General features: G+C 37.6%; 1 protein-coding gene across 1 annotated transcript in view; it reads left to right on the top strand.

Moving 5' to 3' along the window:
* Positions 1–15,601: 15,601 nt before the first annotated feature.
* Positions 15,602–24,966, top strand: part of HNMT (histamine N-methyltransferase) — a 53,796-nt gene continuing 44,431 nt past the window's right edge. The window contains exons 1-2 of the mRNA XM_036744399.1: positions 15,602–15,834; positions 18,769–18,821. Coding sequence (XP_036600294.1) covers positions 15,698–15,834; positions 18,769–18,821 — 190 coding nt within the window. The 5' untranslated portion in view covers positions 15,602–15,697. The remainder of the gene's footprint in view (positions 15,835–18,768; positions 18,822–24,966) is intronic.

Below are 24,966 nucleotides of genomic sequence, written 5' to 3'. Positions count from 1 at the left end.
CAGAACTTGGGAAATCCTGCAGTGTTTTGTGGCATGGATCAATAATAGTTGAGTGAGTGAAAATAGAGACCACTTTGAATGGAGGCTAGGTAGTATGGCCCTGACAGATTTGCTATTACCCCTACTCCAAGCAGTGTGTACAAATAAGGAATGAATTTCCATAAAAATCTACAACACTTGATACTATCCAGTTTGTAGCACAGATGAACGAACCATTTCAAAAAGGTAACACTCCAGTAGAGGATGATGAGTAGGGGAAGTTAAGTGACCTAAGCTATCTATCTATTACAGAAGGTTGTGGCATTAATGGGGACACTAATGAGGTGTGGGTACAAAAGACTGTATGATTGCTCTTAAGATATGATGTAGACAAGGAAGCAAAGAATTCATACATGAGAAGATGGTTAACTGTAACCTTGCCTAAGGGCACCTAAATGGCAAAGTGGATAGAGCCTGGGCCTGCAGTCAGAAAGACTCATGTTCCTGAGTTCAAATCCAGTCTCAGACACCTGTGTGACCCTGGGCAAGTCACTTAATCCTGTTTGCTTCAGTTTCCTTATCTGTAAAATGATCTGGAGAAAGAAATGGCAAACCATTTTCGTATTTTTGCCAAGAAAACACCATGAGGAGTCACAAAGAGTTGGACGTGACTAAAACGAATGAACGACCAAAACAATGTAGCGCTAACTGATTTCTTCTTTAGGAGCCCAGGTACAGCACCCCTGTGTCCTGGGCTCATATGGAGTGGTTTTGGTCTTGAAGGCAGCTCAAAAGATCACTAACCTTTTGGCTCATAAAGTGTCCATCTAGAATATACTCTGGGGAAATTTCTAAATAAATCTTATCAAGATCTCCACAAGTTATTAGTAAAGAGGATCCCTACTCAAGGTAATAAGGTAAGTGATGCATTTATTGACTTCAAGATAGATGTTATTCCATATCAAAAAAAATAATGCAGAAGAGGCAAAAGGACCAAATGAACTCATAAACAATGCAGAAAACATATAAAGCATGTATGACAGCTGATAAAATAACCATTAGAATTCCTTTATTTCTCTGATAGATCCAGTTTTCCCCAGAATCTTAAGGTCCTCCAGACTCAGTCCCATTCCATGGAACAGAAGAGAAATCAACTGCAGGCTGCAGGAAGGCAACATCATGATACTCTGTTGAGCTACTCTTAAAACTCACAGAGAATCTCTGAGGATTTATGCTTTTCCAGAACGGAAGGACACTTGGGGCTTCTAGGCAGACAACTTCTTTCCCGTGGAACCTACTTTGTCCAAATAATTCATTACAACATTTGAGTGAAAAGTTTTTTTGAAATGAGCTGAACATTTGGATTCTTGATGCCTCCATATCATGGCTTTGATCCTAAGATGCAGCTCCTCACAGAACCTGGGGTCATGAATATAATCCTCTTCTCTTGCCTGTCTGGGAAATTCCCTTTCTCTCAATGGAAGGTCACGCCCACAAACTCTCAAACTCCAAGCTACTTACAAGGCAACCCCTAAATCTGGCACTGCCTAAGAAACTGCTTTATGAAACTAGATTGTAGGATCCCTCAAGTAGCAGGAGTCTAGGATTCAAAAATGACGTTGATGTGTTGTCACGAAGTCAAGAAAAGCTGAATTATTGACGATAATTTCTAAGCTCTTCCTTATTCTCTTCTCCTCTATGCCAGAAATCATGGATACTTTAGAGCAAGAGATAGACGGCATTTCTGACACTGGTCTCACAGTTTGGATTCTGGTTCTAGTCCCAGCTCTGCTTTGTGTTCACTGCATAATCTTCAGAAGCCGCTTAATCTCTTCACCTTTACTTCATCTATAACAGCAGTGGTTTGGTGGTAGATGAAATAAACTCTAAGGCCATCCAAGCTCTAACGTTCTATAACTTGATAAACCTGGAAGCCTTTATTGGGGGATATATCGAAACTACTGAAGATAAACCTGACAAACCCTAATAGCATCTTAAAGGACCAGTTTACCTTCTATATCTTAGACAACTGAAACCCATTTCTTTCCTGTATTTCTGACTGGTCTTCCTAATATGCTTCCTTAAAGCCACTGGTGGCTGGCAGTTTTGTAATTTGTGACCTTGGGACTCTTTGAAATTAGTCATTTAATGAATCCTCTACATCTTGTGCTCTGACAGCTGTGTAGTTTCCCTTGGCTTTCCAGGGTCTGGCTCCTTGCCAATTGTCCCCTGGTGGCTGTGTCTTTTGGTCTAGGTTATTCTAGGTTACTTCTTAATTGATCCCATTCTGCACATATACTAAACTTGTTCTACTGCCCTCTTTCTCCCTATGTTGTTTCTTCACTCCCTCTTTCGAATACATTTTTCTTTTGCTTTCCTCATGTTTCTAAAACTGTTACTAGTTATTCTTCTCTAGCTTTTAGGATTATTTTGTATCCTTATCTTCCCCATTTGGTTTGACTCTATGTTTTGGTATACCATTGCCTTTGTTCTACTCCATAAAAAATCTAATTAAGAACACATTGAGTTGAAAAACAGTGAATTAAAAAAAAAAACAGTTCAAATGGCTTCTCAGGTTTTATTCATTTCCTTGTTATTTAACTTGCTAGCTGGATGAGCTCAAGAAAGGCATTTAACCTCTTTGGGCCTTAGTTGACTCATCTATAAACTGAGGATAATAATACTTTTCCAGGCAGAAACTGGATGAGAATTGGACCAGATGATCCCTTGAGGTTATTTCTCATTTAGTTCTAAGAAACCTTCTGTGTTAGCTCAATGAAAAACAAAACAAAAATGGATTTTTGAATCTGCTGATTTTAAACTCAGAAATTATTTTTAAACTTATCCTCATAGATCTTTATTTAGTGAATCAAGCTATTCTCTGCTCTTGAGTGGATCCTGCTTGCCAGTTTTAAAATGGGCAGATCACATGTAAGTGGAATAATAGTAATAAACATTCAGATAGTGCTTTAAGATTTGACAAGAACCTTTATACACATTATTTCAAGTGATCCTCACAACAACCCTTTGAGGCAAATGATGATATTATATCCTTTTTATGGACAAAGAAATTGAGGCTTGCAGAGTTCATTGGATCATAGATTTTCAAGTTGTAAATTTGCTTTGGAAGCCCATCAAGTCTAATTCCTTTATTCAACATATGAGGAAACTGGGGCTCAGATAGATTAAATGACTTGCCCAGAGTCACATTTAATATTTTCCTGAAGTAGGATTTGAATTCACAGGTCTCCCTGACTTCAAGTTTAGTACTCTATGCACTATGATACTAGCCACTAAACTGGCTGATTGCTAGGGTTATACTCTGATATGTGCATATGTATTCTTACTCCTTTCTTTTCCAAGAAAAGAGATAATGGAGTTCTCTGAAATGTCAGGTTAAAAAAAACTGGATATATACATATATATATATATGTATACATATACATATATTAATATTGAAACTTAAATACAAAATAAGAAAAGAAAGAATGTCAAGTGCATAGCAGAACATGAGAGGATTCAAAACATACAGCAATAAATTTCCATTTCAAGAAGGCATATATAATAAATACTACAAGTTGTGTTGAGAGTTGTCTATCTTTTCTTTGTTTTCTTGTAGGTTTTCTTTTGCTCTCTGCTGTATACTTTTTACTTTGTTCTCCCCCCTGCAGAAGGCTACACCTAAACACGGATATATTCATATGTAGATATATATAGATGCACATATACATATATATACATACATACATACATACATACATACATACATATAAACATATTCTTTCCCTAGCAAATTTGACTTCCGATCTTTGTTCTTATGCTTATACATATCTCTTGTTTCCTATCCCTCTTAAATCCTCTGCTTTATTTCTACCCACTACCTTGCCCACCTATTACTTAACCTACTCCTCCGCAAGGATCCCTTCCTTATGCTCCCAAGGTTCCCTCCTGTGTCCTCCCATTCCCATTAATCTAAACATCCTTTTTTCTATACACCACCCCTGTAACCTATTTCCTCCCTCTCCCCCTAGAGATCCCTCCCTTATTCTCATTATGTATTTTATTTCTTTCTGAATTTAGAAGACTTTTGTACCCTCTAGTTATATATGTATTGTTCCCTCTTGAACCCATTCCCGATGAAAGCAGGTTTCTAGAACTACCAGCCCTCCTCCCTCCATCTTCCTCTTGCACCTCATTTATATAAAATAATTACTCTTTTTAACTGTTCCTAAACAGTTTTACTTTTTAAAGTTATATCATACACAGGTCTATCCTATTACAAACTACCTAATTACTAATAACAAGCTTAGACATATATCTTACATTTTACATACACAAAAGGTAAGCAATCTGTCCTTATTGAGTCTTGCAACTAGTCTTTGATATGTACCTTATATTTCTCTTGTATATCAAATCTTCTATTAAGTTCAGGTTTTTTTTTTTGTTTGCTTGTTTGTTTGTTTTGTTTTTTTTAGCAAAGTCCTGAAAGTCAGACAATTCATCAAATATCCATTTTTTTAAAACTTCAGGATTTTGCATAGCTTTGCTGGATATATTTTCAGCCAGAATACCACTTCTTTTGCTCTTCAATATATAGTGTTCCAAGACCTGTGGTCTTTTAATGTCACCACTGCTAGGTCTTGTGTGATTCTAATTGTGGCACAACCATATTTAAATTGTTAAGTTTTTTTTTTTCTTGTTGATTGTAATATTTTATCCTTGAGCTGGGGGTTTTGGAATTTGACTATAATATTTCCATGGGTTTTCCTCATAGGATCTCAGGTGGTGATTGGTGGATTTTATCTATTTCTACTTTCCCCTCTTGCTCAAATGCTTCAAGACAATTTTCTTTCTTGTATTATTATATGAAGATTCTTCTTCTGATCATAGCCTTCAGGTAGTCTGATTATTCTTATATTTTCTCTTCTTGATCTGTTCTCCAGATCTGTTGTTTTTCTTAGGAGATGTTTGTCATTCTCTTTTTTTCATTCTTTATATTTTGTTTTATTAATTCTTGATCTCATAATTTTGCTGGCTTCCCCATGCCCAATTCCAATTTTCAAGGAGTTATTTTCTTCCTTAAGATTCCAGATATCCTTTTCTAATTGGCTGACTTTCTTTTCATAATCTTGTTTTTCTTGGATTGTTCTTATTTCTCATTTGATCTTAAGGTCTTTTTTAACTTCTATGAATTCCTTTGGAGAAGGTAACCATTTGACATTACTCTTTGGGGTTTCTTTGCTTCAGTATCTATATTGCCCATGCAATATTCACAGTGCGGACAGTGACTATGAATATACTAGCAGAATTCTGAATCTCAAAATATGACTTCCTATGTAGAAGACAAAACCAAAACATTTATTCAGACACAGAAAACCAAATCCGAACACCAGAAAACCAAATTTATCATAGCAGCAAAGAAATCTACACACAATAACAATGAAGGGAGCACCTCCATTCCCAAGCCTCCCTTCCCCCTTCCCACAAACAAACACTCAGCACAGCTCCCTTGCCTCTTCTCTCTCTGTGTTCTAACTGCTCTGACAAATTTCTTGCTCCACCCTTCCTGTTTCACCCTCTCCTCCTACCACATGTGACTTAGGCTTCTATGTGATTTAAGCAGGTCACATGGGCCTATTAATGGAAGAGAAAGATCTTCCCATTAAGCAAAAATACATTAACAATACAGTATCCTCCTCTGAAGATGAACCCTGGTCTTCTCTATTCCCATAGTAGCTCTCTTTGCTTGTGAAACTTTTTTTTATTTATAGTAGATTAGTTTTTATAATCATCTCTAGTCTCTATCCTCAAATTCTCCTTCAGTTCTCCCCCCTGGCGTGGAAATGGAACAAAGACCCCCCACATCCTGCAAGTGGGCATCCCACTCCACTGTTTCTGCACTCACCAGATTTGTGCTGGTTCCTTCATCACCCTCTGCCACTTCTCCGCAACACAACTGGGTCTGATTTTCCTTGTCAGCAGAAGTTTCCTTGATCTTCCCTGGTTCAAATGTCCAACAACCCTCACTGTCCTGGAGGGAAAAGTCCCTGTAGCTGTGGGGGGTGTGGGGGAAGGCAGCCTCCCAACCCAGCTAATCCCAGGGTTTACAGGGTTGTTTGAGCAGACCCAGAACCTAGCCTGGAGGTGTTTATTCTTCACAGGGACCAAACCTCATCCTGGGACTTTTTTTTTCACATCTTCTCCAATTGTCCCAGGAGGACCTCTGTTCTGCCCCTACTCTTACCCATTTTTGTCCCTCAATATTCCACCCTGAGGTGCTATTTCTTCTCTTTTGTGGAGGGAAATCTTGAGCACTTGGAATTTTCTGACCCATTCCTCCATCTTCCTAGAATCCTCTCCACATAATTTAATTTAACCCTTTTTTGGTCATTATCTTTTAAAAATATGCTTATAGAAAATGACAGTAAGAACCCACAATTAAAGACCAAAATAAAAGTGCACAAATCTTTTAAAATGGTATTTTAAAAATTCCAAAGAGCAGAATAAACAAAACATTTTTTAATGCAAAAGGCAAGATAAAAAAAAACTTTGTTATATTGGGAACAAAAAAATAATGAAGAGTAGCTATGAATTGAACTCCAAATTTTGTTTCTATCTTCTCCATCAATAATCATCATTTTTTAAATAGGAAAGAGTAGAAAGTATGGTTAAGAAAGAATTGAATCCAAGATGGTTGCTACTTACTGGCGTGGAGATAATGGCAACCTTGAGGGAAAGTGACTACTCCGGCTTATATTTTGTGATAAAGAAAAATAGGAAGGACAAGGAGGCATAGTTTGACATGTATCCAAGACCTAAAATTGACAGACAAAATATGGGGTTCAAAAAAAGGATAGATAGAATCTAATGGACTAAAATTCCATAGAAGTCAGCCCAGGAGGAATAGGAAACTCTCAAGCATGACATTCTGAAAATGCATACAGAAAAAAAATCCAATGAATTCATTTATATATGTATATGTATATATATATACATATATATATATACGTATATATGTGTGTGTATGTATATGTATATACATTTTATATAGATATATAAGACACATATACATACATATGTATATACATATACATACATATGTATATACATATACATATACATATACATATACATAATCTTTGAAGGCAGGGGCTCTTTCTGCCTTTCTTTGTATCCCCAACATTTAAAACAGTATCTAACATATAGTAAGATATTAGTCATGTGTATTGACTCTCTGATTTTTGAAGAAAAGGAGGAACTGTGCAAAGAGAACAATGTAGATGAAAAGGGAACTAAGTTGCCAACTTAAAATTTTAATATTTTTAAAATGGAAGTGAAGATTCCCAAAGAGGACAAGTGCAACCGCATGAGATAACCCTGTAACAATTTTTATCAGGAATGCTAAAATTCAGAATGAGCTACAGTGAGTAAGGAATTCTAATGCCAATTAAGACTTGTCCTTGAGTAATGGAGAGTTGCGGCTGTGGTGAATAGAACAATGATAACGTATGAAGAAAACAAGAACTGCTCACTTCTCATAGATCCTCTGTTTTCTCTACCAAGAAAAATGATCTTTGGACTGAAAAGGACAAAACAAAAATGAGTAATAAGAAGCTGATCCCCAAGATAAGTAGGGGGATAGAAAGAACACATCGATCTACATTTGATGAATTAAAATTTCCAGGCTCAAAAGAATTTCATCTAAGGATACTAAAAGATTTAGTTGATGAGATTGACTAACAATTGTCCATGATCTCTGAAAAATCAAGGAAAATTGATGTGTTACAGGACTAGAGAAGGATAAATGGTAGTCTAGTTTTTTAAGAGTAGAGTCAGCAATCTATATGTCAGTCGGTTTAACTTCAATTCTTGCCAAAATCTAGAATGTACTATTAAAAATGAATCTAAAAACAAAGCAGTAACCAAACAAAGTTCAGCATGGCTTCACATGATGTTAAATGATATTAGACTACTTATTCAAGTCTACCATTTCTTTCAATACAATATCCTTAATCCTGTTGGGTAAATAGAATGTGATAAAAATATTTTAACTAGATTTTAGTAAATCTAAGTAGTAGAATCATTCATGTTATTCCTTGTAGAGAAGATGGAGAAATATCAGCTAGACAATTCCACAGTTATGTAAATTTGTAATTGTATAAATGTCCACCTTAATGACCCATAGAATACTCATTAATGATTCAATGTTAACTTGGAAGACTGTCTAGAGTGAAATACCCTAAGGATCTGTGTTTGGCTCTGTGCTGTTTAACATTTTCAATGACTTATATAGAAGTTAAAAATGGCATATTTACCAAGGCTGCTGTGGGACAAAGCTAGGAGGGGGAGAGCACTTCTATTGAGGAATGATAATCTCCCCCAAAATATTGACAGGTTAGAATACTAAGACTAATTAGACAAGTAAAGAAGCACTTAATTGCTGTGAGCCAGATACTGTTCACAGCGCTAGAGATAGGAGTTCATACTCTAATGTGAGAGACAATATTCAAACAAGTATGTACAAACAAGATATATAAATAAATTAAAACCAATATCAAAGGGAAGACAATAGCATTCAGGGGGAATGAAAAAGTCTTCTTGGAATTTTAGCTGAGACTTGAAGGGAGCCAGTGAAACTAAAAGGCAGAGATTAGGAGGGAGATCATTCTGGACATTGGAGGAAGAGGGGAGAAGAAAGCATGAAAACTAGTGAAAATACACTGAGCTGGAGTTGGAGTGTCTTGTGTAAAGACCAGCAGGGCCAATACCATTCAAAGATACATGGAATGGAGTGAAGTAGAAGACTGGAAAGGGAGGAAGAAGTCTGGTTATGAAAAGTCTGAAAAGCCAAATGCAGCATTTTATTTTTGATCCTGGAGATAACAATGTACAACTGGAGTTTAATTAATAGGCAGGTAATATGATCAGACCTGCTGTTTAGGAAGATCAATTTGATATTAACTGAATATAGGATGGATTAGTGTGTAGTGACTTGATTCGGGAAAGGAGACTAACCAGAAAGCTATTTCTATAGTCCATGCATTAAGTGATGAGAGCCTGAACCCACAGTGGGGCTAGTTTCACAGAAGAGAAGGAGCTGTATATAAGAGAAACTGTGAAGGTAGAATTGACAGGACTTGGCAACATATTGAATACGGGGGAGGAGAGCAAGAAGTAGAGAATAAGGTCAAATTCAATATGGATAAAGGTAAAACCTTATATTCACCTCCCAAGAACAAGATATGGAAGATGTAGATAGATAACAATTCATCTGAAAGGTCAATATGGGAATTTTATTGGAATGCAAGGATAATATGAGTCAGCAAAAAAAAAAGTCAATGTGATTTCAGACTATATTTAAAAAGGTTTATTTTTTGAGAATGAGAGAAATGACAGTGTTAAAATTATATCTTGTTCTGGAACCCCCAACCACCACTCCACTTCTAGACAATATAGTAAATAAGTTTATACATAGCCAGTATAAATTAACAATAGCAGGAACTAAGATTGCAAAGTGGAACCTAGAAGTCAAGAACAGAACATCCCGAAAATCACGGGAGCAGAATTGTATTATATGTTAACCAAAAATCACATCCTGGAACTGTGGACTAAATCAAGGGCAGTTATCTACATCTTGCTACCATGTCCTTTTGGTCTTATGACATGTAAACCTCAAATGAGTTCCAGACATCTGCAGTAAGACCAGAAGAACGCCAAATGTTGCTGATAACTTTGACATGACATCAATAAGTTTTACAGACAATTTTGAGATGATTTCAATATGTTAATGAAGTGACACATACAAGAGTCTGTCCCTCACCAAAACCCTACAAAATGAGACTTCAAACTCCTTCCCGCTGCACACTCTTCCTATATCCATCTGGGTCCATGCTGTTCCAGTGCTCTCAACTCAGATCCACGGTTACATAAGTGACTTTCCCACCACTTCTTTTATTCCCGATACTGCTTGCCTGGACCACCTTATCTGGGTCCCCACACTGTGAGTCTCTGTATCCCACCCCTCTTTCACCATTTTTCTCTGTACTTTCTGTGCTGTTTGCCCCATACCCTTTGTGCCTTACTTCCTGCTTCCATCATGTTCTTTCCCAGCTAGTACCCAAAAAACCAGGTGTGTCTGTCCCATTTCATTATTCCATAAATTAATTAGAATTTCAGATATTATCCCAGAATTCTTTCCTGGTCAGAGCACACCTTGAGTATTGTGTTTACTTCTGGGTACCAGTTTTTAGAAAGAATACTGATGAGCAGGAAGCTATCCAAAGGAGAAAGGCCAGGATGATGAGAGCCTTAAGACCATGCCATGACGATTGATTGAGTGAGCCAGGAATATTTAGCCTGTAAAAGGGAAGACCTGGGAGTGGGGATGGGAGGAATAAGAGTTATCTTCTCTTATTTGAAGGGTTATCATGTGAAAGAGAGATCAGATTTGTTCTGATTGTCCCCAAGGAACAGATTAGGAGGGAATTTTGCAGCAAATCTGCAAAGAGGGACACTTAAGTTTAATATCAGGAAAATTTTCCTAACAATTAGAGCTAACCAGAATCAGAATGGATTACCTCAGGAAGTTATGAGTTCAACCTCACTAGATGCATTTGTTAAATATGTTGTAGAGGATATTTTTGTTAAGGTAGAGATAGTCACTGAAACCTTCTCCAAATAGAAGATCCTTTGAATTCTTTAACAAGCTAGGAAGTAGTAAAGAAAGAATCTAACTTGCTTGAAAAAAGTAAAGGTTTCACTATGAGTAATTACAGCAAAGATTTAGACTTGAAAAGGACCTCAGAGGTAATTTAGTCCCAACACATTTTTTTACATATGAAGAAATTGAGACCCAGAGAGATGAAGTGACTTGTTCAAAGACCCATGCATAGTAAATTATGGAGCAGGGATTTAAACCACGGTAGTTCTTTTCATTGTACCATGATGCCTCCTCATAACTGAGGCTCCTGAAGATACTTACAGATTTGATTGTAGACCCACTGTCAATGATCTTTGAGGATGCATAGAATGAAGGAAAGGAAAATGCCAGAAGATTGAATAGGAATGTGGTGGGCATCTAGCATGTGCATAGATCCTATCAGCTTGCTCGGATGACATCTCTCCGTATGGAGGACACTAAGGATCACCCTCTAAGAGGAGGATGTTGGGCAACTGCTTCTGGAGAATTGTGATGACATGTAAAAAGGTAACCTTGGAGAGATCATTCTGTGACTGGTTTCACTTGGCTGACTATGTGCTTGGAAGGAGCCATTTTTGATGGGTTGTGTATCTAGAACTACTTATTAACATCTAAAGGATCTGAGTCTTCTCTGGGCTTCTATCTCTGCTCCATAGTTACTCACAGTAACTGTGGTGATATACCATTCTGTAAATGGAAGGATGCTGGGACTTTCCCTTTCTGAAGCCATATGGACCCTAAGAAACAGAACTCCCTTAGACTTTTTGTTTATTCTCTTCCATTCTAGGTATAGGAAATGGAATCATCAACTTGGTTGGGAGAGAAAGCCACAAGAATCCAAGAATTATAACCCAGGCCAGTGTTGCAGCCAGCCTAGCACTGCTGCTTCAAGAAGGAAAGAGTATTTTTCAGGAGTGACCTTTGGAACCTCAGTCGACTGGAAGAACTCATCCAGTAGTAATGCTGCTTTAGGACATGAACTTGGTTGAACCAATGCTATGTAGGAACTAAGCTAAATTTGAGATCTACTCCTTCAGAGAACAAGGTAGTGTAGGAAAGAGTATGGCCTGGAGGTATTGGAGGAATTTTTGTCCTTTGTTTTGGTTATACTTCTGAAACAAATATTTCTTTGTAAAAGTTATACCACAATTAAATGGTTAAATGGAACTAAAGTGCTACTCCTCCCTAACAAAAGGGGAAAACAGCCAGTGGGAAAGCACATTCAGAGGATGGCAGTGAAGAGCCCACCTCAACCCCAACCCCTCAGGTTATCCTTGAACTTATGAGCCAGAAGATGTAGCAGGCCTGGCTCTGAGGGAGGGGGGTGCAGGGTATATTTGTATCAGAGGCAAATGTCCAATGTTTTAAAATAGTTTTGAAGCTTAATTCCAGAAAATAAAGCCCAGTAAGCTTGAAATTGAGCCTTTCAAAAATTCTAAAAATAAGTATTAAATGGATGGTTTGTGAGAACTTAAAGAAGGAAATGTTTTACTAAAACCAAGTCATGCCAAACTAACCTCATTTCTTTTTTTAATGGACTGGCAGATAAGGAATACGACAGATGTGCTTGATTTCAGCACACTATTTGACAGAGACTCTCATGAGATTCTTTTTAATAGCATTAAGAAATGTCGGCCTTACGATAGTACAGCAAGGTCAGTTTTAGCTCTTTGTACAACCTTACTCAATGTGTATTGATTAACGAATTTATGTGAACCTAAAGAAAGGTCTCTAGTGGCACTTTTATTTTTACTTATTTTTATTTTATTTTGGTCAATGACTTGGGTGAAGCACTGAATTTGGAGACAAATGATCTGGGCACACATCTTAATTCTACTGATCACCATTGTGTGACATTAGCCAGTCACTTTACCTCAGTCAAACAAGCAGGGTGGATTAGATGGCCTCTGTTGTTCCTTCCTCAGTTCTGAAACTCTATGATCCTATAAAGACTTTTTTTTCCTTGTTTTGCTTTGTTTTGTTTTGGAGTGGGGTGAGTGGACCTATGATTTCATTCATATGGGGAACTCCTGATGAGGGTACTCCCTCCATTAACGTAGAATAATAAACCATCTGTAACTTGTAATCTTAGAATGCCCTCTGGATCAGAAAGAAGAGAAAAGACTTCCCCAAGGTCATACAATTAACATGTGTGAGGGGTATTATGCGTCTTCCTTCTTCCAAGACTATCCATTATGTCACTCTATCTACGTAAAGGTTTTATACAGCACATATATCTAATTTCTGGATATGTTGGATGACAGGAGCGATATTCTAGAAGATCTGGATTAGTAAGAAGAAACTAATGATGTAAAATTTAGTAGTGATAAATGGAAAATTCTGTATTTTGGTGCAAAGAATCAACTGTACAATAAGATGAAAGATACAGGCTTAACAGCCAATCATGGGGGGAAAACCCCCTAGGATTTCAGCTGTCTGTAAATTCTACATATACTAGTCAACTCAGGCTCTAAGTCTGATTGTCCCACTTAGAGTACTTGCATGGTCTTAAGCAAGTCACTTCACCTTTATGTGCCTCTGTGAATGTAGCTACCTTAAAAAGATAATGAAAATATTATATTACACTAACAGAAACAGTGTTAGACCAAAAGCCATAACATTCCCATCATCATACTGTGTCCTGGTGACACTGCTTCTAGATACTAACAAACTTGAAGATATATAAGATACTATCACCAACCAAGATGGCAAGAGAATTGTAAACAATATTGTATGAGGAATAATTGAGAAAAAAAACTATAGCATATTTAGCTTGGAGAAGATGGAACTGATACAGTTTCAAATATTTGAAGGAAAAAAGCAGTGATATTTAACCAATATGACTCCCACTGTTTGTTTCCCCTTTTATTAGGGAGGAGTAGCACCTTAGTTCTATTTAACCACATAATTATGGTATAATTTTTACAAAGATATATTTATTTCAAAGTATAACCAAAACAAAGGACAAATATTCCTCCAATACCTCCAGGCCTTACTCTCCCCTGTGCTACCTTCTTCTCTGAAAAAATAGATCTCAAATTTAGCTTAGTTCCTACATAGTGCTGGTTCCACCAAGTTGATATCTAAAAGCAGCAATACTATGCGTTCTTCCAATGGACTGAGCTTCCAAAGGTCACTCTTGAAGCAGAACAAGTGCATGGAAGTTATAGGGAAGTAGATTTTGATGCCATATAAGGAAGAACTTGCTATCAAGTAGAGTTGTTTAAATATGGAATATACTTCCTTACAAGTTCGCTAGAAATGCTCATGACTGGGAAGAGAAAAAAAAAATTAAGACCAGGGCAAGGTGGGGGTTACTGTTTTTGGTAAGAGGAACTTGTCAGTTTCTAGGGTCTCTTCCAGGGTTAAGAATTCTAAAATACCATTAAAATACAAAATCCTAAAATACTAAAAACTCTCTGCTCTCCTTCCTGTACCTCCTAAAATCCATTTCTTAACTTCAAGGTTTGACTTAAGGCCATTTTTAGGCTAGGCCTTTTCTTATCACCCAAGTTGGTTAAGTGTCTTCTCCAGGGAAATTATATTTACTTTTTTTTTTTGGAGGGGAGAATGCAGGGCAATTGGGGTTAAGTGACTTGCCCAAGGTCACACAACTAGTGTATCAAGTGTCTGAAGCCCCATTTGAACTCAGATCCTCCTGACTCCAGGGCCAGTGCTCTACTCACTGCACCCACCTAGCTGCCCCGTATTTACTTTTCATGAACATTGTACTTATTTATCTGTGTACATGTAGTTTTCTCCCAGTAGACTGTAAGCTCCTTAAAGTGAGGGATTCCCACCCCCTCCCCATATCACCAGACAATACAGCACATGGCACATCATAGGTAATAAATGCTAGTTGATTGAGTGAATTAACAAGGATTATGGATGCACTGTGTTTACAAAGTGTGCTATAGGCAGACCAGTACTTTGCTTGGCTGAATCCAGAACATCTCTTTAGGGCTGGGAGTTACTATCAACACTTATTTCCCCCAACCTCCCTTGCCAGTCTTCTTTCTTTCACCGGTTCAAAATATCATCTTACCTAAGTATATCTAGAGTGAAATAACTGGGATTATTTCCCAGGCTGCCAAATTTATAAGGCCCTGATAGTGCTTGAAATCTAGGGTGCTCCAGTAGTGGCCTAAAGCCAGTATTACTGCCAACCCCAACACACACAGCCCATCTCATCATGGTAGTCTCTTCAGCAGCTAGCATACCCAACTGTCTCCTCTTCATATCCTGGTGTCCTTCTTCCCTAGCAATCCCCGACTAAGTGTGTCTTCTTCCCTTTGCAAAAAAATCCTAGTTATGATTTCCCTTCTTCCTGCTTGTCAGCTTTCCAAGACTAGTTTTCTATTTAAAAAAGATACTAGCAGAAATATGATTCATGTTCCACATTTTTCATATCATATCAAATTTTCTAAAGGTCAAAGTAACATTAAAATGTCACTTGTTGAACCTTTTCCCATCTAGAGAACTGGAAAAGACAGTATTCTACCCCAAAGGTTTGGAGAGAGACAACAAATCCATCCATTCTGTTCTGTTTTTACTATATGATTTTGTATCCATAATGGCCAATGTTCCCGTAAGTTTGAGGTTTCTTTGGCTTTTTCAGACGTTTAGCTTTCCTACTTGGAGCTGACTTTGCTGGGACAATCACAGGAGAAACAAGAAATGAAGCCAAAGTGATCTTGGTTTTTATAGGTCTGGCAAAAAAGCCCCCTGAGGTTTGAAACAAAAGTTGCAGCACTAGGATTTACTGCCTGGTTTTACTACCTTTCTCCCTTTCACTAAAATAACAATTCAGCAGGGGTTAAAGTCTCCAGAACCAAGTCCAGTGGGGCTTTTTATATGCTAATGAGTCCCGTTCCAGTGGCGGCCACTGATGACCTGCTCCCCACAAGTCTAAGTTCTGGACTGGGGGATGGGAAGAGGGTGGTGGCCAGGAGGAGGAGCGGGGTGGCGGGGAGAGAGAGAAACTTCCCTTCCCCTTGTGCCTTTCTCAGAAAACCAAACATGGCATCTTCCATGAGGAGCTTGTTTTCTGATCATGGCAGATACGTTGAAGCTTTTCGCCGGTTTCTGGCTAATTCCACGGAGCACCAGTGCATGCAGAATTTCATTGAGGAGAAGCTGCCAGGCATTATAGCAAGGTAACAAAAGACAGACGCTGTCTCCAGAAGGACAGACCCCTGGGAAACCACAGTCCGTGCAAGTGATCAATGCATGCTGCGGGAGGAACCGAGGCTGGGCATGCGGTGGCAAGGGAGAGATACGGATAGCTTCTGCTTCTCATTCTCTCCCTACTCCTCCCTGTCCCCCACCTCCCTCCCCGCCCCTCCCCCAACCCAAAGGCTTCAGTCCAACCTTTCATTTAGACATTCCACCCAATGGCCCCGTTTGCAATAGGAGCCTTTCCAGCCACAAGTAGATAAGAGTTAACCATTTCCAGGCACCGAATACATTTTCGGGGTGAAAAGATAAAAAGCTTTTAAACTCAGATATTTACATTCCTTTCTCTCTCCCTCCTTCCTCCTTCCCTCACTCCTTCCCCCTTCCCTCCCTCCCTTCTTCTTTTTTTCTTTCCTTCCTTCCTTCCTTCCTTCCTTCCTTCCTTCCTTCCTTCCTTCCTTCTGTCACCCCCCTCCTTTCCCACTTATTTAAAGTTTGACCCACCACTGGACATCATTCTAAATTCTGGTGTTTGTACTTGTTCAGTTCTGTTTCTACTGAGCAAAAATCATTCCTATTATCCTTAGGTCCCAGATTGGGTTTCCTTCATTTATGTTTTCTAGATTAGCCTGAATTTTAAACAGTCATTAAATACCATTTACCATTGAAAGGACTGGGTGCCCCTTAGCCTTAGTAATATCCATTTAAATGCATTTCCTTATGTATTATTATGATTATCGCTTCACTTATCATTTACCAAAAGAAAAATCGTTAATGTCTATCTTTTCAAGCTGGTATTAGCTGTATGACCCTTTTAAAAGAGAGTTTCCCCATTATCAGTGAAACAGACTTGCTCCCCTACAATCCATGAGGTTCGTGTGTGTGCGTGTGTGTGATGAATGTGTTCAATTTGTCGTAGAGCTGATAAGCATTGTGAGAGGACTAGATCCCACTCTCTAAAGATAATCAAATCTCCTGCCTTGGGGATGTGGATTTCAATAAATTAACAGAAATGTTGGAACAGAAGTGTTGGGTTGGGGCAAGGAAAAAGATACTGAAATGGGTGAGCTTTAGATCCTATCTATAGCTGCACCAAATCCCTAAATTCTGTCCTCCCCTGGTTTTCACTCCGGTTTCTCTTAAATTTTGTCATTGGGCCTATCTGACAATAGCAGACAAGGGAGTCCTTGGCTTGAATTTTAATAGGATCCCCTACGCCTTTCCCAAGCCTTTCCAGTTTTCTTTTTCTAGGGACAAAACAATTATGTCCCAGGAGTTCAGTGTAAAAATGGCATTTTATTTTCTTGTGATAGAATACTAAGGCCCCACTATGATTCTTTACCAGGTATGTAAGTGAGCCTGGGTTCTGGAAGGTTATGCCAGCAGAGCACAAATTTTTTCAAGGCTTTCTATGGTACAAAGGCTTCAGCTAGACCCTAGGTAATGGGCTATAGGTCCGTTGTCATAGCACCAGCCTAGTGAAAATTAACTAAACTCATCTACAGATTAGGCCTAAGATGATGAATTTTTTAGCTCCTGTGATTCTTTAAGACCATCAATTAAATTGTGGAGGGGCTGTGATCTATGTTGGTGGAGTCAGTATTCCATATCAAAGAAATTACAGAGCCTTGACATTTTATGGAATCACAGAATTTGACAGTTGGAAGAAACCTAGGTCCTATCGAGTCTAACTCATACAAGAAAGGAATGCCCCACTACAAAAAAACCCCCAAAAAGATTTATGGAAATATAATAGAATATATTATATATAGGCTATATAATAAGAGCATGGACCTACAGCTGAAAGGTACCTTCCAGACCATCTAGCCCAACCCATTCATTTAACTTTCAAGGAAACTGAGGCCCAGAGAGGTTAAGTGATTTGCCCAAGGTCATACAGGTAGAAAGTACAGAATACAGTATGATATGGAGCACGCCTGATATTGTTATTCACAACCTGATGATCTACTGCTACATGGAAATACCAGATGCTTATTTATTTATTAATTTTTTGATCACCTAGAATTTGCAGTGGGGCTATTTGTATTTATGCAAAGGAAATAAAAGATAACAGTGCCCATATTCACTGGATGTCCATTCTAATTAGGTATACACAACAGGAGTCCAGGTTAAAAAAAAACAACCAACCAACAAAATAAGTAAAGAATTTTTTCAAAGCAATGTGCATGTTTGCAGGTAATATAAAGCAAAGGGATATTTGGGCTGGAAGTCTCCTTGGGAGAGAAGTTTGAAGTAGATTTTGAATAAAGGAAGGCAACCTGTGAAGGATCTTGTTGAATGCTCTTACTTCATTTAAAAAATATAAACTTAATAGAAATTCATGAGACGTAATTCCCAGTTTCTTGATCTTAATTCCTATGAACCAGAGATAGGTGCCTTCTTCTCACTGGTTAGTTCAGCTTTCCCATGTCCACACATATTCTTCTGTACCTCTTCTCTCAATTTATAGTTGAATAAACTGACCCCGAGAGGCAAAGGGACTTGTCCAAAGCCAGATAAAATCACAGAATAGCATTTCTCGAAGAAGCTCTAGGGGTCATTCGGTTCAGTCCTCCTGTTATTCACTGGTGCCTGCCCAAATTCTTCTCTGTATCCAAAGATGTACAATCTTCCTTGAAGAAAAGGACTGGTTAGTTTTGAGGTCCTCCTTACTTAGTATAGTGCTTTACCCAGAAGCACTTGATTAATGTTTGTATGACTGACTTATCGAAGGAGACAAATAACAAGGTTTTTTATTGTTTTTTAACTCCCAGTTGTAGAGATTTTGTTTCATTTCTTCCCCCTGGGGTGGGTCAGGAAGGTGGGGAGAATCATGTCATCTACAACTTTTTTTATCAGATTTTCCACAGCACCTAGCACCCATTTTAAAATATGTAAATGTCTTTTATTTTCAGGATTGGAGACAAAAAATCTGAAATTAACATTCTAAGCATAGGTGGTGGAGCAGGTATGAATAAAGATTTGTATTTCATGATTTGCATATTGTTCTACAAAGAACCATGGTTATATTCAATAGAAATGTTGTTAATGCCACAGTAATTCCTTTTCTTTTCCCTCATTAGGCAGATTAAATTATTATTATCTTATTCTCTTCCTCTCGATGATGATGATGATGATGATGATGATGATGATGATGATGATGATAATGAGTTAGCTTAGCGTGGTGGATAGAAGGCTGGTCTTAGGGCCAGAAAGAACTGGGTTCCTGTGCTGACTCCTTTGACAAGTTACTTAACCTCTCAATGGCCAAGACAACTTTCTAAGAATAGTTGTTTATTTGTGTTGGTAAAGAGAGTTTCCTTACCAGATAGAGAGAGAGAGAGAGAGAGAGAGAGAGAGAGAAGGAAGGAAGGAAGGAAGGAAGGAAGGAAGGAAGGAAAAAGAGATTAAGACCATTGTTATCTTCATTAATGAATCAATATGAAATAATAGACTGCTAGACTGAGAATTAAGACTTAGTTTCAAACTCCACCTAGGACACTTGATTATAGGCAGGTCATTTAATCTCCTGGAAACAATTCAGTCTCTGAGACTATAAAATAGAGATGGGTCATGATCTAACCTTCTGTCAGCTAAGATAGTTGTGACATTGGCAAAGTCGCGTACTTAACACAACAATGTATTATCATTAATAGTATTAGTGATACTAGTACTTCAATTAATGATAATATTTGAGGCAATTTGTAGGCCTCTGTACTAGTATTCGTACCACCTATGTGATATAGTAATAGACATAATTTTATTCTTCTAATCTATGCATGACAAATGTACTAAGACTATTTTATGCAATTTTTCCAAATGATCATAGGTCTGGATGGTACTTTAAGAAGCCATCTCAGGTATACCCTTGTCTTGTTAGTAAAATTTCATGTCAACCAATCCCAAAGACAACTATCTGTATCCTTTCTTTAAATATATCCCCTCGGGGCAAGCTAGGTGACACAGTGAGTAGAGCACTGGCCCTGAAGTCAACAGGACCTGAGTTCAAATCCAGCCTCAGACACTTGACACTTAACTAGCTATGTGACCTTGGTCAAGTCACTTAACCTCGATTGCTTTGCTTCCCCCTTCCAAACATACACACACACACAGACACACACAGACACACATGCACACGCGCGCGCACACACACACACACACACACACATATATACATATATATATATATATATATGTATATACTCCTCTGAAGGAAATTCTAGAATTGCACCTAGTCACTGACTCACAGCTCTTCTAGTCAATCCCATGTGGTATTTGTTTAATATCTTAAATTTAATATTTCCTGATATAAATTAAAGCTTTCTTCCTGTCTGTCCAGTCCAGAGAAGAAAGAATCTCTCTCTCTCCTCTCTCTCATATATATATATATATGTATGTATGTATGTATGTATGTGTGCATGTGTGTGTGTGTATTCTAATAGTCATCCTCACCCTGAATGTTAGAAGGCTTAAAAAATGGTCAGGTGTCTGGCTATTTCCAAATATACAGATACCTTGAACATAGTAGTTCTCAACAAATATATGGTGATTGATTGATGTTGGCACCATACCTAAATCATTGATTCATTTTCATATTTTTATCCACAGTTTGTCTCATATTCTTAGTTTGAATCTAGGAAATATATACTACAGAGTGATATGTGTTAGACCATGTTATCACTAAAATCACCACCAGTCCTTTATGGAATGGAATGGAATGACTTTTCTTTGACAGAAAATGGCTTAACATGTAGCCACAAGAAAGCCAGAGAAATCTTACTCATGCCCCAGAAAACAAAGTACAACTGAAGTGCCGTTTGGACTCAAGAAGATTCAAGGAGCAAAGAACAAAGAATATTGCTAGATGGGAAAATTTCCAAAAGCTTATGGCCAAAAATAATCCATTGCTGATGATTGACTTTTTGGGTTGAGAGAATTCACAGCTACTAATTGTCTAATTAGTTTAATATAACCAGGTCCAGCATTTCCTATGTGTTCTGCATATGTTACATAGGCCAGACAGGCACTATGAATATCATATCAGAGTTTCACTAGTGCTTAGACAAGGGGGGAAAAAGGATTACAAGGAAAAGTAATTAAAAACAATCCATACAAAGGCCAATATAATTGACCTCTTAATACAAAGTTAATTGAATTCCTGATGTACATTTAGCCAGATGCTCTTAAGCTAGCTGGAGTAAGGAATATTTGCCTACTGCAGTGGTCCCTTAGAGTTGTATCTGGGAGCTAACATATACCACTTACAAAGAACATGAGAAACAATTGCAAGAGATTTGAACCTGACTGAAATTAAACACTGTATTAATAGCATGAATTCCTCCAGGTGTGATATGAATGACCTTTGAGTCACTGTGAGTTGTAACTTAATTTCCCCTAAGGTATGAATCAGATGCATTAGAAATGCCCCATAAGAAGTCAAGTTATTACAAAGTAGATTTCATTTTCCTTGGTGACTCTCTGAAATCGAATGTGATGCATGGTCATTGTTTGTTTGTTTTTTGTTTGTTTGTTTTTTGAGTTCTTTTGGAAAGTATAAGAAAGAAACCATTCTGAAATCTCTGTTGATCTGTGATCTCATCACAGCAGCATTTTTGGACATCCAACGAATATGTGATTCCTCCAGCAGCAGGTTACAACCCTCCAGATCTATATGACTGTATTCAATGTATACTCACAAGTTTCCATAGAATCCATCCAACATCCTGGGAACCTTTTTTGAGCTTTCTGTATATTATATGATTAGCTACAAAGCAAATGGATGTTCCATCCATCATCTGACACTGTTGCTACCTGACCATGTGTGCAAGGACTGACTTTATATCCACTGCCTGGCACATAGTAAATGCTTACTTATCCTTAAGTAAAGCCACTTAATAAATGTTTATTGATTGACTGATTGACTGATCCATCTTTTATTTTTTCCCCAGTCATACATTTCTTTGATGGCATCCTTTATAGCCTGTGTAATCCCTGGTTTGTAAGGTATTTAGCCTTTTTAGAAAGTCTTAACCCGAAGTCTGTTAACTTAGATATAGAAATATGTACACACATATGTAAATATGCATATGTTATCTCCTTTAATTTTTGCTATACTGGGAGGGAGGTGCTATCAGTATTTCAATTTTATGAATGAGGAGACTGAGAGTAAGTTAAGATTTAGTGACTTGCCCAAGGTCACACAGCTAGTAAGCATCTGAAATTAGATTTGAATTCAGGGTCTTCTCAACTTCAAGGGCAACACTCCATCCACCGTACCACGTAGCTACCTGTTCAGACAGATACACAGAGACAGAGAGACAGGGACAGACAGTTGCATTTCGATATAATTGATTTCCTTTGTAGCCCTTTGTATTTTATTATTTGCTTTTAGTAACATTAGTCTGTAAAGGGTTCCATAGGTTTCACCAGATTTCCAAAGAGGTTCACAACACACAAAGGTGAGAGTAAGAACTCCTGCTTTAAAGAACTGTCGACTTTACTACTTGGGCTAAAATCCATCATCTATAACAGCATATGTTTACTGAGCATCTCCCATTTGTAGGTTTAAGAACCATATGGGAAAAAAAAGTATTCTATGAGAAAAAATTTGGAAAAGCATTTGACACCCAGCTACATTCAAATGTATGAGCTCTGAGCTGTAGGCTAAAGTTGGAGCAGATTAAGAAAAGCTAGGTATTTGGGGCAACATGGGTGTCCTCTCATGATTAGTCATGATTTTCCATACAATTTATACTGTAGAAAGAAATGTGGACATGTCGTAAATCAAGGAGATCTTAGAAAAATGTCCTTTTTGCCAGTATGTTAACCTGCTCGTTGGCTTAAGGAGAAGTATCCCAATAATTGGGAAAACTTCTTATTTCAAGAACTTAAAAAAATATTAGCTGGCCAACCATACCTAGGTAGAATCAAAATAGATGGGCCAGTCGAGAGAAACAGCAAGGCTTTCTACAAAGATATTCAGCAACTCTTTGTGGAAGCTAAGCAAGAACTAGAGCCTTGAGCAATCCAAAAGAAAGGAAATCAATGATAACCTTTTTATGTGGCCTTCAAGTAATCTCTCACATCAATAAAACACTACAGATAAGCAAGTACTGTGGTACATAGATTATACTTTCTAATGTAGCAAGGTGTGCAAAGTCCATTCCTTTTTGTGTATGTAGGAAGAAAAACAAAGGTAATAGATCAGGAGGGAAATAAATCTTCAGCAGAAGCTTAAAAAGTGCTGGATTTACAGGGCCTAAACTAGGAAGTATGAAGTCCTGCTTTTTAAAGAGTTGAAACAAAATGTCTCTCATTATTATTGTTCTTGTTATTCAGAAGTATTTCTTTAATTTTCCCAAATCTTCATTTTATTTTGATTTCAACAGCGTCTTTTGAGATATTGAGAATTATTTTATTCCATGGGCCTAAATCTCGTTCAATGTTTTTTTCTGAAATGGCTTCAATCCTATTTCCTAACATAAAACTTCCCTGTGCAACCTTGTTATTATTCACCATTTAATGAATATTATCCATGTGCCTGATGGTTTAGAGAGAGGGGGGGGAAAGCCCATGGCCTTCCTGGGATGAATAGGATGCTAGAATTTTACTATATATAAACTTATGCCTAGAAGGAAAATCCCAGAAGGGAATAGTGGCTTATGGTTTCTCATTGCTCTGGGCTCTGCTTTAAGGAGAACCACATTATCTGCCCTGCTGTTCCCTGTTAATGTCCAACTGCTAGAAGGCTTTATAAGGAATGGGCTGAGGTACAACTCAGATGAATTCACTGTACTCAGATTTCTGCTGGCTTTTATTAACCTATTGTGGGACTGAGCCCAAAGCCTAGTATAACCCATATGTGTATGTACATACACAAGATCATAGAAGATCACAGATCTAAAGCTAGAAGTCACGCAGTCTGACTCCCTCATTTTACAAATGAAAAAATTGAGACCTAGAGAAATTAAGTGATTTGCCCAAAGTCACAGTGATGGTAAGAGCAGGTCTGGGATTCAAACTCACATTCTTTGACTCCAAACCCAGTTTCACCATCACCATCACTATCACCACCACCATCACACACAATAACTATTTTTGGTTTGTGTAGAAGAATATGAATGTTGCATTCTTGATGAATTATTTGAAGTACACATAGTAGTTATGTACATTATATAGTTCATATATTTTTAGAACTTCAAAGGAAGAGATAACCTACCACCTTTATTTTAAAAGATAGTAATAAAAGCAATTGTAATAGCTATCATTTATATAGCACATTAAGGTTTGCAAAGTGCTTTATATGTATTAAATCATTTGATATTTACAACAGTCCTGCAAGGTAGATGTTGTTGTTATCTTCATTTTACAGATGAGGAAACTGAGGGACAAAGAGGTTAAGTGATTTGCCCAGGATCACATAGCTAGTAAGCATATATGAGGCCAGGTCTGAACTCATGTCTTCTTCTTCCTCGCTCTTGTCCCCTGTGTTTTTTTTTTTAGTTTACTATTCATTTTTAAACATTCTTTTTTTAAATTGAGTTCCAAATTTTCTTCCTTCCTTCAGCTCCTCCCATAAAGGCAAGTAATATGATACCCATTATACCTGTGAAATCATGCAGAACATATTTCCACGCTTTCTGTGTCACAAAAAAGCAAGAAAAATAAAGTGAGAAAAGTATACTTCATTTTGCACTCAGGGTTTATCAGTTCTCTCTCTGGAAGTGCATAGCATTTTTCATCATGAGTCTTTTAGAATTGTCTGGGATCATTGGATTGATCAGAGTAACTAAGTCTTTCAGAGTTGATAATTATTACAATATTGCTATAGAGTATTGCTGTTAATGTGTACTGTGTAATGATCTCCTGGTTCTGCTCACTTCACTTTACATCAGTTCATATAAGTCTTTCTAGGTTTTTTTGAAACCATTCCCCTCTTTTCTTATAGTACAACAGTGTTCCAGCATGATCATATACCATAAGTTTTTCAGCCATTTCCCAGTTGATGGCCATCACTTCAGTTTCCAGTTTTTTGCCACCCCCTACACAGCTACTATAAATGTTATTGTATATATGAGTCATTTTCCTTTTTCTTGGATTTCTTTGGGGTACAG

This window comes from Trichosurus vulpecula, chromosome 2, assembly GCF_011100635.1.
Source record: "Trichosurus vulpecula isolate mTriVul1 chromosome 2, mTriVul1.pri, whole genome shotgun sequence".
In the NCBI taxonomy this organism is placed as follows: domain Eukaryota; kingdom Metazoa; phylum Chordata; class Mammalia; order Diprotodontia; family Phalangeridae; genus Trichosurus; species Trichosurus vulpecula.
The sequence above is the reverse complement of the archived record's forward strand: the minus strand, read 5'-3'. Positions and strand labels throughout refer to the sequence as shown.